General features: G+C 56.7%; 1 protein-coding gene across 2 annotated transcripts; it reads left to right on the top strand.

Annotated features, from left to right (window-relative positions):
• The first annotated feature begins 8993 nt into the window (after positions 1–8993).
• On the top strand, positions 8994–18968 carry CST7 (cystatin F). Of its 2 annotated transcripts, none has more exons than XM_040248854.1 (4): positions 8994–9106; positions 16542–16714; positions 17442–17579; positions 18544–18968. In XM_040248854.1, exons 1-4 carry the CDS (start codon positions 9037–9039, stop codon positions 18619–18621), a joined length of 459 nt encoding a protein of 152 aa, XP_040104788.1. In that variant the 5' UTR covers positions 8994–9036; the 3' UTR covers positions 18622–18968. The 2 variants fall into 2 exon arrangements, with proteins under 2 accessions (XP_040104788.1, XP_040104789.1); XM_040248855.1 differs by having other exon boundaries at positions 8999–9106; positions 17463–17579.
• Positions 18969–19945: the final 977 nt, after the last annotated feature.

Here is a 19945-nt window from a genome sequence, read left to right as displayed (position 1 = left end):
CAGGTGGAATGGGCAGGTAGCTGCTGCAGGGGCCATGTGCTGACAATGTCTGTCCCCCTGGCTCCCACCTCGAGAGGCCAGGCAGCCTCAGGCCCCAGACCACCAAGCCAGTGGAAGTCAGCGGTTCCACCTATACCTGTGTCCATGAAGATGCCCCCCAACCTGACCCTCTAGGGGCAAGGTTCCCACCTGGGCCTTCAAATGGAGGGACAGGGAGTGGGAGGTGGGGTGACTGACCCTCCACTCCATAGCTTCCAAGCAAAGGTCAGGACCCAGACCCCACCCGGCCTTCAAGGTCATGGCCAAACTCATATCTCCAAGCTCAGCCCCTTGGTTCCCTTATTTTTTTATTGGACCGCAGTTGATTTACAATGTATTAATTTCTGTTGTATAGCAAGGCGAATCAGCTATACATATACATATATCCACTCCTTTGGATTCTTTTCCCATAAACACCATTACAGAGTATTGAATCAAGTTGCCTGTGCTATACAGCAGGTCCTTATTAGTGGTCTGTTTTATAGACCTATATAAAGTGGTCTATATAATAGTATGTATATATCAATCTAACCTCAGCCCCTCGGTTTCTAAGGCAACAAGTTCTGACTCCCCAGAGCAAAGTGTTCCCCCCACCCCAGTTATCATCTCTGATGGACATGCACTGCCCTTGAGCTGTAACCCATAAAGCAACGCAATCCACTCCCGTCGGCCCAGAGCATCGGCCTTCATGAGAGCGGCTGGGAACATCCGAGTAAATTAGTCATGAGGGAGCCTGTGGGCTGCGGAAGGTAATAAAATATATTGACACTGGCAAGAGTTAATTAAAGCTTTACAAGAGTTCACTCACTGAGGGCCTTTGAGTCCAAGCCAAACTCCAAAAGCCTGGAGAAATTAATAAAATTCACACACGTCCCCAGTCTGACCATCCACATAGGTACTAATAAGCCATCGACAATTAACACGGGTTTACTCTTTTGTTAACGACTTAATTTGCAACAGCAGAGTGTGAAAGACAGCATTGTGCGGTCCGCAGAAGGAGGCAAAGGCGTTCTCAAAGACACACACTCGCTTTCTTACAGTTTTACTTCGGGTGATGAGGAGATAAATCAAGCAAAGAAAGGTTATTGGTGCCATGGTGCATGCAGGTCTAACGATGACACCTCTCTCTCTGGGGCATGGCTGGACCCCTCTGCTGTGGGTCAGAGGAGCCATGGACACTATGAGAGCCACAGAGGGGCCGCAGGTGTGGCCCGAGGCAGACCTGCAGAGACACACAGCCTGCAGAGGAAACACACCCAGAACAGGGTCAAGTCACCACCCTGAAGGTGCTGTCCCAGAGCCAGCATCCAGGGACATCTGGGCCATAGGAGGGGCTGGCCTGGCCTCCCTTGGGGGCAAAGACTGTAGCACCCTTGGGCCAGAAGCATGTTTCCATCTCTATTCCAAAAGGACACCCCAGACTCTGGCTAAGCAGTTATTTTAGGGATCATTGGACTTCCAAGGAGCCATGCCAGCTTACAGCAGATGTTCTCAAAGTGGAGCCTCACCTGCCAGCTTGTTAGACCCACATATTCTGGGCCTGCCAGAGCCCTGGGCCAGGGACAGGACAGGCCCAGCTCCGGGCTCCAATTCCCCCACAGGTTCTGCCTCTTGATTCCCTTCAATGCCTTCTTTTAAAGAATCACCCTGGGAGAAAGGGAGCCTATCACTGGGCCCCTGGCACAAAAAGGGGCCTGGTGACAGCTGGAGTGGTAGAACTGGGCTGCAGCAGGTTTGGGAGGCTTTACTGACCCTGGGAGAATTTAAACCAAGGCTCTGAAGTCACTGGGCAGGATGGGGTCCCCAGAATTCAACATCAACTGAAGTGCAGCTACTTTGTGAATAATGTACAAGAGGAACTGAGGGGGATGGATGGATGATGGATGGATAAATGGATGGATGGCTAGAAGGATGGATGGATGATGGATGGATGGACGAATGGATGGATGAATGGAGCTGAAACTGTTAGGTGTCATTTCAGGGGCTCCAAAGAGCTCCATTACCATAGTCCTCTATGTCTTAGCACAGAGAAAAATTCAGTGAGAGGCAAAGTGATTTATTAAAATAGGACATTTGTGAGGCTTGCAAGCAGGTGGGCAAGGAGGTACCACACTCCAAGAGCTTACTGGGCTACAGTTTTATAATCAAAGGAAAAGGAGGGAGGGGGAGAAGACCTTCTTTGTCTTTCTTGAGTAGACCTCATGCTTCCATCATCAGCTCCTCCTCCAGGTTGGGCAGGGGAGCTTTTTTTGTCCCTACATGGTCCAGCTAGGCCCACAGATTTTGTTTTTATGCGAGCAGAGAGCATGTCCTGGGGATCATTAACTTTTTGAGCTCACTGGGCAGGATGTGGGACTCATGCCACTATTGTTTTATTGTTTGGGGGCATGCTTCGTGCTTCTGTTGTATGGTTTTGTTGAGAGGCAACCTGCTTTCTTGAATAATCATTAACTTACAGGGGTCTCCCATAGTTTTCCTACTTACAATTCCCTAGTGGGATTAACAATTTAATCATCAAGTTTGTGCCTTTTCTCTTTCTCTATCAAAGCCAGTAGAGAAGAAGTTAACTATGGCATTTAGGGGATGGCACGTGAGTATCCACAGAACAATTCATTCAGTTTTTCTGAAAAAGCTTGAACATTTTTCTACTAAAATGTTGCAGAAGAAATCAAGTGAGAACTGAGTTTCATGACCATCCCTTTGACCCTGGATCTGTGGTTCTGTGACAGCTGCACCCACCACACAAATGACATGTTAAATCCAGGCGGCCCCGGGTTGGGCCAGTCCAACAAAGTTAAGGGAGGTTGTGAAACCAACCCTAGCTCACGACACAACCTGGGGTCAGGAAATTGCTATGTGGAATTTTACACAAGGGCTGTGGAAACTAACGCAGAAGGAAAGTCAGTGAAGTGTGTTATCCGCAACACTGTGGAGTCAAGCAACTGAGGCCCAAGAGTTACAGATACACAAGGAAAGGTACGCCTGGTGCCTGCACGTGTGTGTGTGTTAATCACTTCAGTCATGTCCGACTCTTTAGAAACCCCTGGACTGTGGCCCACAAGTCTCCTCTGTCCCTGGGATTCTCCAGGCAAGAATCCTGGAGTGGGCTGCCATGCCCTCCTCCAGGGGATCTTCCTGACCCAAGAATCGAACCGACGTCTCCAGCGGCTTCTGCATTGCAGGCAGATTCTTTACCACTGAGCCACAGGGGAGGACCCACTCGGTGCTGAATTAATGGTAATAAATGGGTCATCAGACGCCAAGTGGGGGCAATGAGGCAGAGAGGCCACCTTCAACCATTCCAATCTGTGATCATCCTGAAATATGAGGAGGGACGCAGGGAGGAAGGTAAACCCAGTGGTGGAATGGGCAGTGTGTCTGCCTGAGCGGAGTGTCTGGTGCGTCTGCCCAGCAAGAGCCTATGCTTTATAACCTGTCTGCACAGGCTGTGTCCCCAGTCCAATCCCCACCCACATCTCCTGGTGAGAAAATAAAGGGCCACCCAGACGAGAGCAAGCAAAAGCCACCTCCCTTATTCAGAGTGTGTGACAACCAGGGAACTCGGTCACTCGCATGTGGTAGGGACAGGCATGCAAGCCAGGGTGGGGGACATGGAAGGTTTCAGGTTGGCCGGGGGATGCTGGCGGCAGGCAACCAGAAGTGGGGCCCAACTGGGGACACGTTCCACTTTCTTCCAGCTTTCGGCCCACAAAGCCTAAGGGCGAAAGCAGCAGCAGGATCCCATCCCGTCATAGTAGGCGCTGCTCCAAACCAGGACCCTGCGCAGCCGGTGTGGTCGGCTGACCAGGCTGACCCACCAGGGCCCTGAGCTGAGAGCCCCACATTCCACCCAGAAGAATCGCGTGTAAAGAGCTGGCAAGTCTGTCCTTCTGCCCAGGTCACCAGGCCAAGTGAGTGAAAGGCTGCCAGTGTTAGCACATAAAAATACACAGAATCTGACTTTTAGACAGTGAATGATTTTATTGTGTAAGTATGCCTCATGCAATACTTAGCATATATGTGTGTGTACTCAGTCATGTCCAACTCTTGCAACCGCATGGACTGTAGCCCGCCAGGCTCCTCTGTCCATGGCATTTCCCAGGCAAGAATACTGGAGTGGGTTGCCATTTCCTCCTCCAGAGGATCTTCCCAACCCAGGGATCGAACCTGTGTCTCCTGCTTTGGCAGGCAGGTTCTTTACCCACTGAGCCCCCTGGGAAGCCTACTTAGGTTATATTATACTGTACTTATACTAAAATATTACTTTAGTTTCTCTAAAATTCAAGTTTATGGGGTGCCCTGTATTTTAACTGGCAACCTTAGGTAATAGGTGTCAGAAGCCAAGCCAGGCCTTTAGGTGACCCCTGGACAGAAGCCACAGCACTGCCACAAGTAAGACAAGTTGTGTGCAGTGTCCGGGAGCCAAGCCCCACTGTGCCTGCGGTCATAACTGGAAAATCTAGCAGCGTATGAGCTTCAGGGTGGGTTTGATCCAGAAGTTTGTTATAGCTGAGTCTCTAAAATTCTCCCTTTAGAGCTTCCTCCTCAGCTGTCCTCTTATACCAAGAAGGCTACCAGCAGCTCTGGGGGGCTATGTGCTGCTTAACTGATGTACATGAAGAAAGAGGAGGGAACAGGATCGTGAAGCAAGACATTTTCCTCCCCCCCACCACAGACATAAGTCCTTTGGTCATTTGTCCACCTGTTAACCCACTGAGCTGACATGGGCCGATCAGAGCCTACTTCAAGAGCTGGTGTCAGCCCCTCCTAAACAGAATCCCTGGGCTATGGGGCCCGATGGCCCACTGCCCCACTGCCCCACCGCCCTGTCCTGACCATGCAGACAGCAACAGGTGTGGTAAAGGTTCACCTGCAGGCTTACCTGCAGTGGGTGGTAAAGTCAGGGAGGCAGGGTCCCTTTCAGAGAGGTTTAGCCTTTGATTCTCTCTGGACCCACCCGAGGCAGACATGCCCCCTCCCCCATGCCCTTATTACGGTGACACTGGCCCCAAGAGATGGGGCCGGCTTTGTTTCCTGTCCTTTGAATCTACGTCCGTCTGCTTCCCTGGTAGCTCAGCTGGTAAAGAATCTGCCGAAAATGCAGGAAATCAATTCAATTCCTGGGTCGGGAAGATCCTCTGGAGAAGGGATAGGCCACCCACTCCAGGATTCCTGGGCTTCCCTGGTGGCTCAGACGGTAAAGAATCTGCCTACAATATGGGAGACCTGGGTTCGATCCCTGGGTTGGGAAGATCCCCTGGAGGAGGACACAGCAACCCACTCCAGTATTCCAGCCTGGAGAATCCCAAGGACTGTATAGTCTATGGGGTGGCAAACAGTCAGACACAACTAAGCGATAAGCACAGCACAGGTCTGTGGTTATGACAGAAGTAACCCCGTGTGACTTCGAAGGCTAGTTCATAAAAGGCAATGAAGCTTCTGCTTGCCGCTCCAGGAGCCACAAGGCCAACAGCCCTGCAGAGATCTGTCCAGACAGGGCTTCAGCATCTTAGGTGACTCCAGACATCCCCTGAGGATCTCCCAGAGCTAGTGGAGCAGCTGTGCCCAGCCATGCAGCCCCCATGTGCAGAAGCATGGCCTTATGGAAGGTTGTGGGTGGCACTGGGTGTGCAAACCCCACCCCCAAGATCACTAAAATCCCCCAGGATGAGGCCCGGCCTGGGGAGGGTGAAGAGCCCCCAGGCCTAAGACCTGTGGGGTCCTCCCTGCTGAGAACTGCGTTTCCCCAGAGAGGGCCAAGGTCTGCTGAAATCTGTCACCAAAACAGTGCAGACATGAGGACAGGAGCAGAGGGGGTCCCAGAGCAGAGGAGGAAGCCCCCAGCCCCCAGCCCCGAGCCTGGGAAACGCCAGGCTAGACCTGCTTGTTTCTTGGGTCACAGCACCACCATGTGGACAAAGTCTGCTTGCCCCCTACTCACACCAGCAGCTCTTTTTGGACCATAAAGCACCCTCCTGCTTCTCCATTCAGACAGCTACTGTGGACTTTAGAAAATAAAGTACATGCAGACATAAGGGGTCAGAAGCCCATTGGATAATCTTCTTCAGGGGCAACCTGTTTTTGTGTTTCTTCTGTACATTGTTTGGGTACACAAAAGTCACACACACCCAGACTACTCCCCAGGCTCCCACACTCCCTGTTCTGCAGGGCCTCGTAATACTTTTGCTAACAGTCGTGCTGGACAGATGTCAGCCCCCTTGGGCCACCATCAGGGACCCCTATGGCCAAGCTGACGTCTGTAGGCTTGCCAGCACTTCAGGCTCGGGCCCCTGGGCAGGGTTGGGGGTGGGGGGTGCAGGACAGCGGCTAGGACCACACTGCTTGCATGGGCCCCACCTCTTCAGAATGTCCTGTAACTCCTCAGCCCTTGTGTCTCAGTTTCCCTGTCAAACAGTGTGAGGATTTGAAAATGGAGCTTAGAAAACGGCTGGGCCAGAGCCAGTGCTGGAACACACCCTCCAGTCGTCACCACCGCAGTCTTCAGAACTAACGCAGCAGCACGGCAGACAGAGCTCCGGCTCCCTGAGCCCAGCCGTGGCCAAGACAGGCAGCCTAAGGCAGGAAGCTCAGGACCCGAGAGCTGCAGGACAGCTCCAGTGTCCCATTCACTCCATGGCCATGTGGCTGGGCTGCCCAGGAAGGACAGTCTGAGAACTGGATGGCCCCAGCCAATCAGCAACGGGCACAGCGTGGAAGTCAGAAGTACACCATGCATGCTAGTGACCCTCCAGGCCAGAAAGCTTGACCTTGGAGACCAATGGTCTTGTGGAGGGTTTGTGGAACATCCTTGGGTCCCCCTCACAGAGCCCAATCAGGAGTAGAGCCCAAGAAGCTGCACTCACATCTGGGGCCCAGGGAGTCCTGAACGCACCCCGGGCGGGGACCACACACCATGCTTCACACAGGAAGAAGCGGCAGGAGGTGAGTGGTGAGAGGACCCGCGAATGAATGAGTGGGGCTCAGTGCAGAGTCCAAGACCCCCAGGCCACAGGTGGGGCAGAAAGAGTACAGGTACACACCTACATACAATCACACATATGCACAGACACACACACACATGTACAAGCAGACTCCCAAGCTGTATACACTCTCACACAGATACACACACATGCATAGAGAAACATACACATGAACAGGCAGACTCCCAAGCTGTATATACTCTCACAGATACACACAACCTGCCCAAGGGTATCAGTCAGGTTCTACAGAGAGACAGAGGCAGTGGGGAGAGATTTCTCACGAGGAATTAGCTTGTGGGATCAAAGAGGCTGAGAAGTCTGGACCCAGAACAGTCTCAGTCCAATTCTGAAGGCTGTGGAAGACAGACGACCCAGCTGGAAGACAGGCAGGCAAGAAGGACTCCCATTCCTCAGCCTTTGTTATATTCAGACCTCCAACTGATTGGACAAGGCCCACCACACAGGAGGGCTGGGTTCCTTAGTCAGTTTACTGGCTCCAATGCTGATCCCTTCTAGAAACATTGCTTATGAAAGCACAGGGGATTATGCTTGACCAACTGTCTGGGCCCTCAGTGGCCCAGTTAAGTTGATGCATAAAACCAACATCACAACATATGTATAAAACACCCACTCACACAAACTTACATACATCTGCTCATAAGCACCTACACACTTTTCATTCACATGCTTATACATGGGTTCACATTCAGACACATGTTCACGTTCAGACACATGTCAAGACTGAAACAAAGAGTGCTGGGTGTGCATACACAGTACACACACACACACACACTTCCCCAGGGCCCACAACACACTCCTTCCTCTTCTCTGGGCCTCTGCTAACCCACAGGCCTGGGCAGCGAGGTGGACCGTCACCCACATTCACAGACGACAGGGCCGAGGCCTGGAGATGGGCCGTACGTAGGCAGGTCCCATAACCACTCTGAGCCCCTCTACCCCAGAGCTTCTGAAAGTGGAATGACCCCTGGCCCTGAGGACCAGCAGCAGTGACCACAGGCCCCTGAGTTACCTCAGGGTCAAGGCCGTGAGCAGAGGGCAGCCCGACTCCCTGCCGCACCTGGTGGAAGGCGCAGGTAGTTGGTGGTTCAGACGGTAAGGAATCCGCCTGCCATGCAGGAGATCCAAGTTCGATCCTCGGGTTGGGAAGATTCCCCTGGAGAACGTAACCCACTCCAGTATCTTGCCTGGAGAATCCCATGGACAGAGGAGCCTGGCGGGTGACAGTACATGGGGTCGCAAGGAGTCAGACACGACTGAGAGACTCACACTAACTAACACTAACAGGCTGTAACAAAGGCTGTTACATTCACAGTGTCCCCAGATCCTCAGCACAAACTAACTGAGGAACTGAGGCTTGGAGACCCTCGCCCCAGGTCACCTAGGTGTTCAGGGGCTAAGCCAAAGGCCACATGGTTCTAGAGCCCCCTCTCCTAAACGCGGGTTGGGCTTGTAGAGGGCACTCGGGCAGGGCACCAGGACCACTGGGCCAGGCCCTGTTCCTTCCTCTCCTTTGCCGGCTCTGAGCCAAAGGTTGGAGGATCAGTCACTCATCAGCAAACCCTGCTCCTCACCTGGCTCCTCTGAACTGCAATCTGCACCCTGGTTTCTGGCCACTTCCCAGGGAGACTGGCCTGTTCAACCCAGAAGGACGATCTCCTGCAGGGGGCCACTCGGACCCCAGAATCTGGGCCTTTGGAAGAGAAACCCCAAGCATCTGTTCTGAAAATCCCTGTTTGTTCTTCTCTGGACATCTCTTCCACGTGTTTCCAGGTCAGAAAATCGCTGAGGTTTTGCTAGCCCCTCACTTCTTCCTCCTCCCTCTGCAAATAATCGTTGCTTGGAAATTCTTACAAAGGAAGTGGTTGAGTTTGTAGCTGAGAGATGTGGAGGTGAAGAGCAAGAAACCACCAGCCCACCCCAGACAGGCGGTTCACTGGGCGGGGCTTCCCCACCACCTAGGGGAGGCGCCCCTGCCCAGCACAGTCTGAGCACAGCCATGCACGCCGCCGGGGCGCTGCTGGCCGTCTGTGGCCTGGTCCTGGGTGTCTTGGGGAAGCCTTCACCAGGTAAGAGGGGATCTCCCCACTGCCTGGGTGCCATGAGCTTGCTGCTCACATGTTGTCACCAAGGCACATTCCAGGGGACCTCACAGAGGCTGCCTTTGTGGGGAGCAGGCTTTGGGGATACTGGGGGCTCTGGGGGCCAGTGAACTGTCTTCTGTTCCCTGCCATTCCTGGTGTCTGTGAGTGCCCAGAGGAGGCCCCGCCCCCAGGGCTGCTCCATGGGGACAGCTCGCAGGGTCAGGCCATTTCTGAGAGTGCATCCTTCTGGCCTCCACTGCAGGCCTATGACTTCCCTGGGGAACCTTTATTCTTCCAGCCAGGCCACCACTAGGGGAAGCAGCTTAGGGCAGGGGAGGGCAGGAACACCCATCCCAGTGCGGTGGAGACATGGGCCCCTCACTCAGGCCTTCCCTTCGGACGGGCACTCGGGGGTCCCAGGCAGACAGACGACCCAGAAGAGAGGCCCCGTGGGGTTCACAGTGTGAGCTAAGACCGCGGCCTGGGGGAGGGGAAGGCGAGGGGAGCCGCCAGGAAATGAGGCCCAGAGAGGGTAGTTGACTTGCCCAGTCACACAGCCCCTGAGCACCTGCCTCCACGTGCACGAGGAAGCTGTTGGCCGGAGCTGAAATGACCAGCAGCAGTGTGAGGCGTGGGGGCAGTGCCCAGGCAGCAACTGGTCTCTGCCTTCCTCTGTCTTCAAAGGGGGCTGAAGCATGGCCACAGGTGACCAGGTAGAGATGCCTAGGCAGGTGACAAGGAGACAGTCTGATCCTCTCAGTCCCTGGAGTGGTCACAGCCTCGGGAGTGGGCTACACTGCCTGGGGCTCTGGCCCATCTTGGGGATCACAGGGACCAGACAACCCGCCTCGGTCCCCTCCCCCAGGCCACGGTCTTAGCTCACACTGTGAACCCCACGGGGCCTCTCTTCTGGGTCGTCTGTCTGCCTGGGACCCCCGAGTGCCTGTCCGAAGGGAAGGCCTGAGTGAGGGGCCCATGTCTCCACCGCACTGGGATGGGTGTTCCTGCCCTCCCCTGCCCTAAGCTGCTTTTGCTGCCTCCCTTCCTCCCCTAACAAGCGGAGGGCGAGGGGAATCCTGGCCCAGAGGCGCTGGGCACGGGCCTCTTCCCTTGGTCGGACTGCCTGTCCTCTGCCAGGGTTTGGCCCTGGACCCAGCCATCTCCAACCCCACAGGAGAGGCCTGTCCCTGCCACACCCATACCCTCTGGCTGGCCGGGCCCTCCCCTGTCAGCTCTGCTCACAACCCTGCAGCCCAAGATGAAGGAGGGCCCAGGGTCCAACTCACATGCAGAGGCCTGGGAAGCTCGAGCCTCTCTGAGCCTCAGTCTCACCATCCACAAAAGGGGCAAATCATTGTACCGCCTGAGGCCCAGGAGGAGACTGGCTACTGTGGCCAAGGAAGTCAGTCCCTCTGGGTCTGGAGCGCTGGGCAGTTGCCCACCCAAACCCCAGGTCCTGAGCCTCTGCTGGCCGCAACCCCCATGCCACACAGATTCTCTCTGCTTTGACGGAGGCCAGGCCTAGTGAGGGGCTTGGAGGCCCCTGGCTGGTGGTCCAGCAGAGACAGTTCAGCCCCGGCCCCGAGTCTGCCCTCACCACAGCCCTCTCCAAGAACAGATTCCAGAGCCTTCCACAGCAGGGGGACAGGTGCCCCCAGTGTCACGCCCTGGGCACCTGACTTCTTCCCACCCCTGGCACTGAACTGCGCTGACCTGAACCCTTTAGAACCTGGGAAACCGCTGCACTGATTTCTTCAGCTGTTCTACCTTCGGTTGAGAATGAAAAGCCCTTCTCTCTCAAGCTGACTCTCATTTCTCCTGGGAAGCCCCCTAGGGGTCCAGCCCATCGGCCACCAGTGACAGGACCTGGGCATACCCAGAGACCACCCTCCACAAGGGAGGCCCATGCTAGGCTGCATCCGGGGTTGGGGGGGATGTCACATCTCGGCATGGGGGCTCTGACCCACCCTCTGCATTCTGAGATTTCTTTTGTCCAGCTGGGACACCCTTTACCCCTACTGCAGCCATTTTGCATATCTGATATTTGACAGTCGCGACACTATTACACAACCCGTTAGCGACAAGACCTTCCTGCGGACAGTCTCCTGTACTTTCACCACAACCCTCAGGGGTAGGTGCCATCAAGCGAGGCTCAGAGAGGTCAAGCAATTTCCCCAAGACCAGCTCTTGAGAGACAGAGCTGGGATTCACTCTGGGTGGGTCCCGCTGGGTTAAGGCTGGGACTAACTAGCATCCTACCTGTGCTGGGGGATACATACATCCCCTAAACGGAGGGAGACTCATCCCTCAGAGCCCCCAGAGTATGGCTGGTGGGTGTGGCCCCACAGAATTAAGGGCAACCACTGGCTCACTGAGATGTGATGTCACACGAGGGGGAATGGCTTGGGGTGAACCTCCAGGCAGACCATGGACACCAGCACCCCAGTTCCTGGGCATGACCCCTCCCCTCCAGTTTGAGCCCCAGGCCCTGCCTAGGACAAGGGCCCCATGAAGCTGGCAGGGAAGCAACCACTGGGAGGAAACCCCCAGGGACACGGGGTGGGGGGGTGGGCCTTCAGCAGAGACGTCAAGAGTGTTCCACTCCTGGGCACCCTGGTTCTCTTCTCGGGTTCACCTCGCCTCCTAGGCATACCCAGAACATTCCTGAAACAGGAAGGGGTGGGGAGCCTCAGGCCACCCAGGAGCCCCTTGCCCTTCCACACCGGGAAACTCCCCTCCCCACAGGGCTGCTTATCCACCCACGGGGAAGGACTGCAAGGCCAGGCCCGGCCCCCTCCCCAGCTTCAGTGCCTGGACCCTGGCCAGCATCCCAGGCTTCAGTGCCTCCCTAGTGTCTTCATTTTTTAGAAAAGCAAGTTAAGGGACATTTGTTTACGCAAAACATTTGCTACTGATTCATTTTACAGCCGGTCCTTGTCAGAAAGTTGCTGTCCTTTCTCAGGACGCTTTCTGAACGTTTGGGGGTGATTCGAGGGCAGACCCCGTCCTCTGTAACCTGCATGGGAACAGTGAACTGTTGCTGCCACTCACGGGGCTGCAGGCAGCATCCCCTGAGCTCCGGCCCACCTGGTCAGCAGTGGACCTGCCCTGACCCCTAGATGCCTGTGAAGCGCCCACACACTCCTGGTGGGAGCAGAGTGCCCCACCCCGTGAGGGCAAGCACAGGGCCTGGCCACCGAGAGCACGGGCAGGGGGCCGGCATTGAAGAAGGGGTTGTCCGGCAGGGAGGACAGGAGCCGGAGGAGTCGTCACTTGGGATTCTGATGGAAAGTTAACTTTTCAGCTAGAAACATCAGAACAGTTCTTGACGCTTTGCTTCCCACTGTGATCACCAGGAGAGGAAAGAGTCCTCGATTCCCTTGAATCTGGAGCTGAAGGGGCCTGGGGTGACTTCACAGAAGGGAGTGGCCGGGGAGTCCACCGGGGCGGCCTGGTCCAAGCCACCCGGGGGTCAGTGGGAGCAGCCTTGGTGGTATCAGGGCGAGCGGGCAGGGTCTGCCAAGAGCCAGCCCTGCACAGGTTCCTGCCCATGACCTGTCCGGGCCCAGTTCTGTTACCCTGGTCTGAGACGACACCCCGTCTCCACCGGGGGCGTCTGTTCTGGCCGCGGGAAGGCTGGGCCTCTGCCGTCCTCCCCTCCAGGCCTTTGCGCTCCTGCCCAGGGGCTCATCCGGGTGTCATGACAACTGTGTCCCCGGGGGCGGCCAGACCCCCCACTTGGTGCCCGCCGCCTGCCGCCATCCCCCTAACCTCCCCAAGTCCCTGGACCCTCCATGTCTTCTTTGTCGAATCTCCTGCCACCTGAGTTATTTCTTCCAGACCAGCTGAAGAGCTCTTTCTCTCCCAAGAGGCATGAGGGAGCCTCCTCTCTCCTTCCTGACTCAGCCCACCCCCCTCAGGAGTCTGCCCACCTCCGTCTCCCCTGTGCCTCTCAGGGCTGCGGCCCCCACTGCCCCACCTCATCCGGAGACCTCACTTCCCTCCTAGCTGCCCCTGGGTGTGGGAGGCAGAGCATTTGTTCCTCCTCACAACCTCACCTCCTGGTGGTCCTCTCAGCCCATGTCAACAGGCCACCACCTGCCACCAGGGTGAGTCACAGTCCCACTCCGGGCCCCACACCCAGCCTCCAGCTCAAGGCTCTCTCTGCTCTCCTTTACCACCCTCCATCCACCACGCACCTCCCAACCCTCTAACTGGTCCCCACCTGGCTCCCTCCTGAAGCCCCTTCTGCCAGGTCACTGTCACCATCACTGTCCCCCACCTTCTGGACTGTGTGCCCCCCCTAGCTCCTGGCATCACTCCCAGCACCCCTCCAGAAATACTTCTTGAGAGAAAGAGTGTGGCTTTAGAACCTGGAGTTAAACCCGCCCTGCACTCCTTGGAGGCCTGTTACTCCCTGTAGATGGGGTAGAGGTGTGAGGAAGACAGCCCCCCAGGACCCCCTCGGCGGGGGTGGGGGACCGGCTACCTGACTGGGACCCTGGCCCCCACCCGGCTGCCTCTTTTCTGGAAGAGACCCCCCACCCCAACCTTGGGCTTATTCTGTCCCCAGCTTTTCCCTGTTGATGTCTTGAAGAATCATTCTGAAAATAGGTTCGACTTTTCAACTTTTTCAAACTAAAAATGAGGTTCTATCGTTTGCTTCGACAGCTCTGCTGACAAATCCTCAGTGAACTGAAGCCTGTATTTTAGGAAACATAGTTAAAAATAAATCAAGTTCAATGATTCTCATAACCTCTGTAATTTTACCGAAATCACTTAGGAACTGACGTCACACGCTTGGGAGGGATGTTCATAGGTCTGGCCTCGCCTAGTTTCACTTCGTTATTATTAATACAATCATGTTAAGTTCAAGTGAAATGACATTTAATACATTTTATTTAAAAAACAGGTGACAGTGATTATCTTTGCAACACTGAGTGAGCGCTAACGTTTTTGTTATACTTTTCTATATTTTTCAAGTTTCCTACCAGATAGGTAAGCCTATAATCAGAAAAGGCACCATATGTAACTTGTACAAAGGAAAAATCGACAGCCATGGATATAGACCTATAAACACACGGGAGACTGGGCTCCTGTCCACCAGGTGCTCCTGCTGTTTATAGACTATGCTGATGAGCAGAAATCAAGATGTTCTCCCAAAAGAAAGCCACACAACTTCCCGGCGTCAACAGCAGGCCAGGAGCCCTCCAGCACCAGAGTCAGAGCCACGGGCTCAGGGCCCAGACGGCCAACCAACACAGCTGCCATGTCCAGAGACCTCAGCCATGGCTGGCATCTGTGGGATATCACATGAGGGCCGGGTCACTGCAAAGGAGAGTCTCAGAGACACTGGGGACAGTTTTGTGGGGGACCAGTGGCAGCATTCCGTGCCGGGAGGTTCTCACCAGAGTGGAGCAGGCCCCTAGCTGAGCGGGCCTCACAGAGCCATCCAGAGCTCCGTCTCGACCAGGGACCCAGCTGGGCCCACCTGCCAGGAGGGGTCCCGCTTGGGCAGCCAGTGCCAGTCTCCCTGACAAAGAGGCTGTCACAGGCACCAGCGGGTCACACATAGGGTCAGGGGCCCTAGAGAGACCCTACCCAGACCCAGATAGGGCCCACGCCTTCTCTGCCCAGCTGGGCTGATGTGGCCGGCCTGGCCGGCCTGGTTCTCACTTCTGGTTGGGGTCTCCTGTGCCTGCTGCCATGTCAGACACCCAGTTCTAAGGAGGGCTTCGTGAAGACCTCAAGCCTCCTCTGGGAGCTTCAATCTAAGCCACAGGATCACTGACACCCCAGCAAGACCACCCTGCCAAGCTGAGCTGGATGTCCGCCACGTCCCAACCTTTGCTAGAACCCATGGACAGGCTGGCCCCAGGAAAGGTTCCAGCATCTCTGACTGACCCCAGCACAGGCTCCTGGGCACACAGACCCACACAGGCCATGCTGCCAGGCGCCCAGGCCCCAGCCCAACCAGCCAACTGGGCCTAACCCCTACCCACCCCCAGCTCAAGTTGAAGGTCCTCTCGGCCCGTCAGCCTCATGACTGGGGGTCTCTGTCCCCCAGTCCGGCCCCTGAGGAATGAAGCCCCCACACACTGCTGACCTCACAGCACGGTTTTCCTCCCAGGAGTCAAGAGTTCTTCATAACCAGAGAGCTGTGTGTCCTCTGATAGTGGGGCCCACACCCAGCACCCCAAGTCTGCAGTCCCAGCGAGTCCCCCATGAGGAGGGACCCAGGCAGTGCTGACCCGTTCTCTCCACACTCTACGCCTGGAAGCTCGTCCACACATCTGTGGCTCCAGCCTGCCCACCTTGTGCTGACCCCAGCCCCACCGAATCCTCCACAAGGTGCTCCCCAAGGTAGGCAGAGTAACCCTCCAGGCAGCACAAGCCAACAGACCATCGACACTGGCCAGAACGCAGCTGAGCCCTGACTCGGGCCATGCCTGATACGAGGACCCCACTCTCCACACAACTCAGAGGAAGACCACAGCTGAGCAGGAACCAGGGGATGGGTCAGCTCCAGGTCACCTCGGGCACAAGATGACTTCAGGAAAATCGGGGGAATTCCTAGTAAAGAGAAGTAATCTACCACCCAAACCCTCCTCCCGTTCTCCCTCCCCCACAATTTTGATTTTAATGCACAAGTAGTCTGTGTCCACTGCAGCAAAACTGAGAAATGTTGGCTTGAAATCAAGTCAGCCCTGAATCGCCAACTACAATTTCTGCCATCCACCTGCTTCCTGAACTTCCAGAGGAGCAGCACACGGGTGCCCCAGGGACCTAGCAGCTAGCACACGCGTGCCCTGGAAACCTAGCAGCTAGCACACGGGTGCCCTGGAAACCTAGCAGCTAGCACACAGATGCCCTGGGGACCTGGCAGCTAGCACACGCGTGCCCTGGAAACCTAGCAGCCTGGTCGTTTCAGTCCAGAGTCCCGGGAGTGATGGACGGCCTCCAGGCACCTCTCCCTCGGCCACTTGCTGGAGACAAGCAGAGGGGTCGGAGCCAGAGGGCAGCCTCAGAGACCAGGGGCGACTTCTCTGCACACCAGGGCTCATTCTGACAGAGGCTCTGGGGGGCTGTCCAGGTTCCTGTGACCGTCAGAGACAACCTGGCTTCTGAAAGGGGCCAGGCAGGCAGGGACGGGACTTCTTACCCATCTCTCTGCTCCCCACCACACTGGCCCTTCGCTGGGGACAGGACAGCCACGGAGACACACAGGAGATGCACCAGGAGGTGCGGGGTAGACGGGCCAGGAGGGTACACGGCCAGGGGTGGGGGGGGACAGGCCAGGTGGGCGGATGGGGAGGTGGACGGGTGGGGGCCACACTGGGAGCAGAGGTGGGAGGCATGATCCCTGGGCCAAGCCCCCACCCCTCAGCAAAGTTCTCATCTGGTTCTGTTTCTCATCCAGACTTTTGCTCCCAGATCCTTAAGTCAGATGTGAAACCAGGATTTCCCAAGACCATCAAGACCAACGACCCAGACGTCCTCAGGGCGGCCCGACACAGCGCCGAGAGCTTCAACAACTGCAGCAATGATGCCTTCTTGTTCCGGGAGTCACGCGTCAGCAGAGCCCTTGTCCAGGTGAGGTCTGGGCTCGCAACAGCGCAGGGCGGCCAGGTCTGACCAGATCTGACCTCCCAGAACCAGCCTGGGGCCACCAGTGTCAGGCTCCAAGGCCGGCACCATCTCTCAGCAGACCAGGCTTCCCCAGGGTGGACAGTGCAGCCCCTGGGGCGGGGCCACAAGCTGCACTGCTGCCCACCTTCAGGGCTGTCTGAGGGTGGCTCCGCCACAGCCCCAAAGCATCTCTGGCCACGCTGCCCCCACCGTGCCCCATCCCCACACGTCACATCCCGGGAGGTCCCCATGCTTCTCAGCGACCCCGTATGGGAGGCCTGATGCTCCCCACACAGGGGCCCCATGGGGCAGCCAGGCCTGGCTCCTGAGCACACAGGTCGAGGGTACAGGACCCAGTCACTCACCCGGTAAAAGCAGGGGCCCAGGGCAGCCGGTCACAAGCTTCACATTCACTGACCCGACCCGGCATGCTGACCCCCCGTACACAGGATTGGCCAGGTGACTGTGTTATCTCTCTTTGGCGATTGCCAACTCTGAGGGCAGGGTGCTGTCTGGATTGGGGAGGGTGGTCTGCGTGGATGAAAGCTGCATCAGGGCTCTGGGGGCCCAGACCGGGGGATCGGGGTCTTCCCTCCCCACTGCCTGCAGGAACCCGGGCCCAAGCCTGGAGGGAGGGAGGTGGCCCCCAGCTCACTCCCTCTCTCACCATGTCCTGGACCCAGTGTCCCAGGCCCACCCTCTGTCCCCTCAGATAGTGAAAGGCCTGAAGTTCATGCTGGACGTGGACATTGGCAGAACCACCTGCAGGAAGACCGGGCACGCAAACCTGGATGACTGTGGCTTCCAGACCAACCGCACCCTGCAGTGGGTAAGAGGGGGTCTCGCCTCCCCACCCTCGCACCCCCCAACCGCCTCCATAGCCTTGAGGTCACCCTCAGCACTTCTCTCCCTGTGAGGCTCCAGATCCCACCCCGACACCAGAGGGTAAGAGGCGGGCCCCTGGGACTTCCCAAATGTCCAGCCCTCCTCGTTCCCAGAAGCATGTGTCCAGGAGCACACACTGAAGGCATGGAGGTGTGGGCGGAGCAGAAACACCTTTGACCTAACTCAGAAACTATATATACACACTCAGGGAGAGCAGAGGCAGCAGAACTTAGGGTTAGTCGCTCAGTCATGTCCGATTCTTTGTGACCGCACGGACTGAAGCCTGCCAGGCTCCTCTGTCCATGGGATTCTCCAGGCAAGAGTACTCGAGTGGGTTGCCAGCAGCAAAACTTGGTAATCTATAAACAGAGGTGTGGAGGATGTGCTGTTTTCTTCTTTTTGGCTGTGCTTGGTCTTCGTTGCTGGAAGTGGCCGACTTGCTAGTCGTGGTGCAGGGGCTTCTCACTGCGGAGGCTTCTCTCATTGCGAAGCGCAAGCTCAGTAGTTGTGGTTCATGGGCTTGGTTGCCCCACAGCATGTGGGGTCTTCATGGAAGAGGGATCAAACTCGTGCCCCCACACTGGCAGTGGACTCTTAACCACTGGACTGCCAGGGAAGCCCAAGTGTGTATTCCTGAATTACTCCTGCAACTTTCCTGTAGATTTGAAGTTTTTCAAAATAAAGACAGGGCAGGAAGAGAACTCTCCAGTAAAGAAAACACACAGGCCTATATGTGGGTGCACACAGAGATATGCACATGTGAACACATGCACACAAGCACCCGTGTGTGTACATAACCCCCCTGCCAAGGCAGTGGCACTGGGAACCCACTTCTGCAACAGGTGGGGGTGCCCTGGTGGGGTGGGCAGCCTCTGGGAAGGGAACCCTCAGGCCACCCCTCCTTTCAGACCCTCAGCTGCTACTCTGAAGTCTGGGTCATCCCCTGGCTGCAGACTACCAAGGTGTCCGTCCTCCACTGTCACTGACCGCCGCCTCCCAGCTCTGTCCCTGCTGTCACCAGTCCTTGGGAATGGCCTCTGCCAGGAGCAGAACGGTGGCGCCAGGAGCCCACGGATAGCCACGTCGTTGCTGGGATGGGACACCGGTCTGCAGAGGTGGGGCAAGCCCTCTGGTGCGAGTTACACGGGTTCTCAACACCAAGGGCCCTCCCACTCGACTTCCCCGAGGTCCCAGGCCCTCGAGGAAAGCCCAGAGGGCCGTCCTTCAGGCTGAATAATCATCCCAGTACTGGGCAGGGACCCGACCAGCTCAGTAACGACCTCCAAGGTGAACACTTAGGAAGAAACCTGAATAAAGAACTGACCCCCTCAAAGCTCTGCCTGGTGCTTGACCCACTGAGGGGAGAACTGGAAAGGCAGCTCAGTGATGGGAGGGCCCGCCGTACGGTGGGGCATGGCAGGAACCCTGGGCCCAGCACCTCGGGACAACCCCGTGGGCCCACCGCGCCTGACGCAGCACACAGGCTCTGAACTCCCCTCTGTCTTCACACACCAACACGCACTGGAGCACAAGGCCAGGTTTCTGACAACCATGGGGCCACCCGATGCTGCCCCACAAGCCTCATGGGACATCGGAACGGAGAGGTGTTGGGGGAGCGGCCCCAGGGCACCCCCAAGTCCCCCGTGCCCATGACGGCATCACGAACTGCAGGGGGAGGGTGTCAGCCAGCAGGGGCCTTGAGGCCCGCACTGCCACCCGGTCTGCGTGCTTTTTAAAACACAGCGGCTCTGCCCTTAGAGCGAATGAGTCTGACAGCGGCAAGCTGGGCCTCCATCTCATTCAGTGTCACCGGGAAAACGTCAAGTTAAGGACCCAGGATTCTAAGACGCACAGAGGTACCACCAAGAAGGAACACTCAGGTCTCACACTGACCGAAACCAAACTCCAGCCAGCCAGCCCATCCTAAGTGTTCCCCAGCCTCCCCACCAGGCCTCCGCCCCTGCCCATCAGCCGTGGAGACTGGGATCCAGCTCCAGGCCCCTTCCCCGCCCCCACCCCGGGCTGCAGATGGACCAGGCTCTGAGGAACACCCGCTGCCCGGTGGACTAACCGCCCGCAAGGCTTAGTCTCACTGTGGCCCAGCCTCAGTGCCAGGGACCCAGGAACCCGTAGGTCTGAGCCCTGGGCTGAGCGGTCACCCTGCCCCCTGCCCCCAGCCGCCTGCACCTCTGGGAAGGTCCCTCCCCAGCCTCCACTCCCAGTGAGACTTGGTCAGTTTCCCTGTATCATTAAGAGCTCAGCACACGTGAAAACCCTTCAGCACGGCAGAGCGAATGCTGACGACAACCT

This window comes from Oryx dammah, unplaced genomic scaffold (genome assembly GCF_014754425.2).
Source record: "Oryx dammah isolate SB20612 unplaced genomic scaffold, SCBI_Odam_1.1 HiC_scaffold_10, whole genome shotgun sequence".
Lineage (NCBI taxonomy): Eukaryota > Metazoa > Chordata > Mammalia > Artiodactyla > Bovidae > Oryx > Oryx dammah.
Note: the sequence above shows the minus strand (reverse complement) of the source record. Positions and strands in the feature narration are given on the sequence as shown.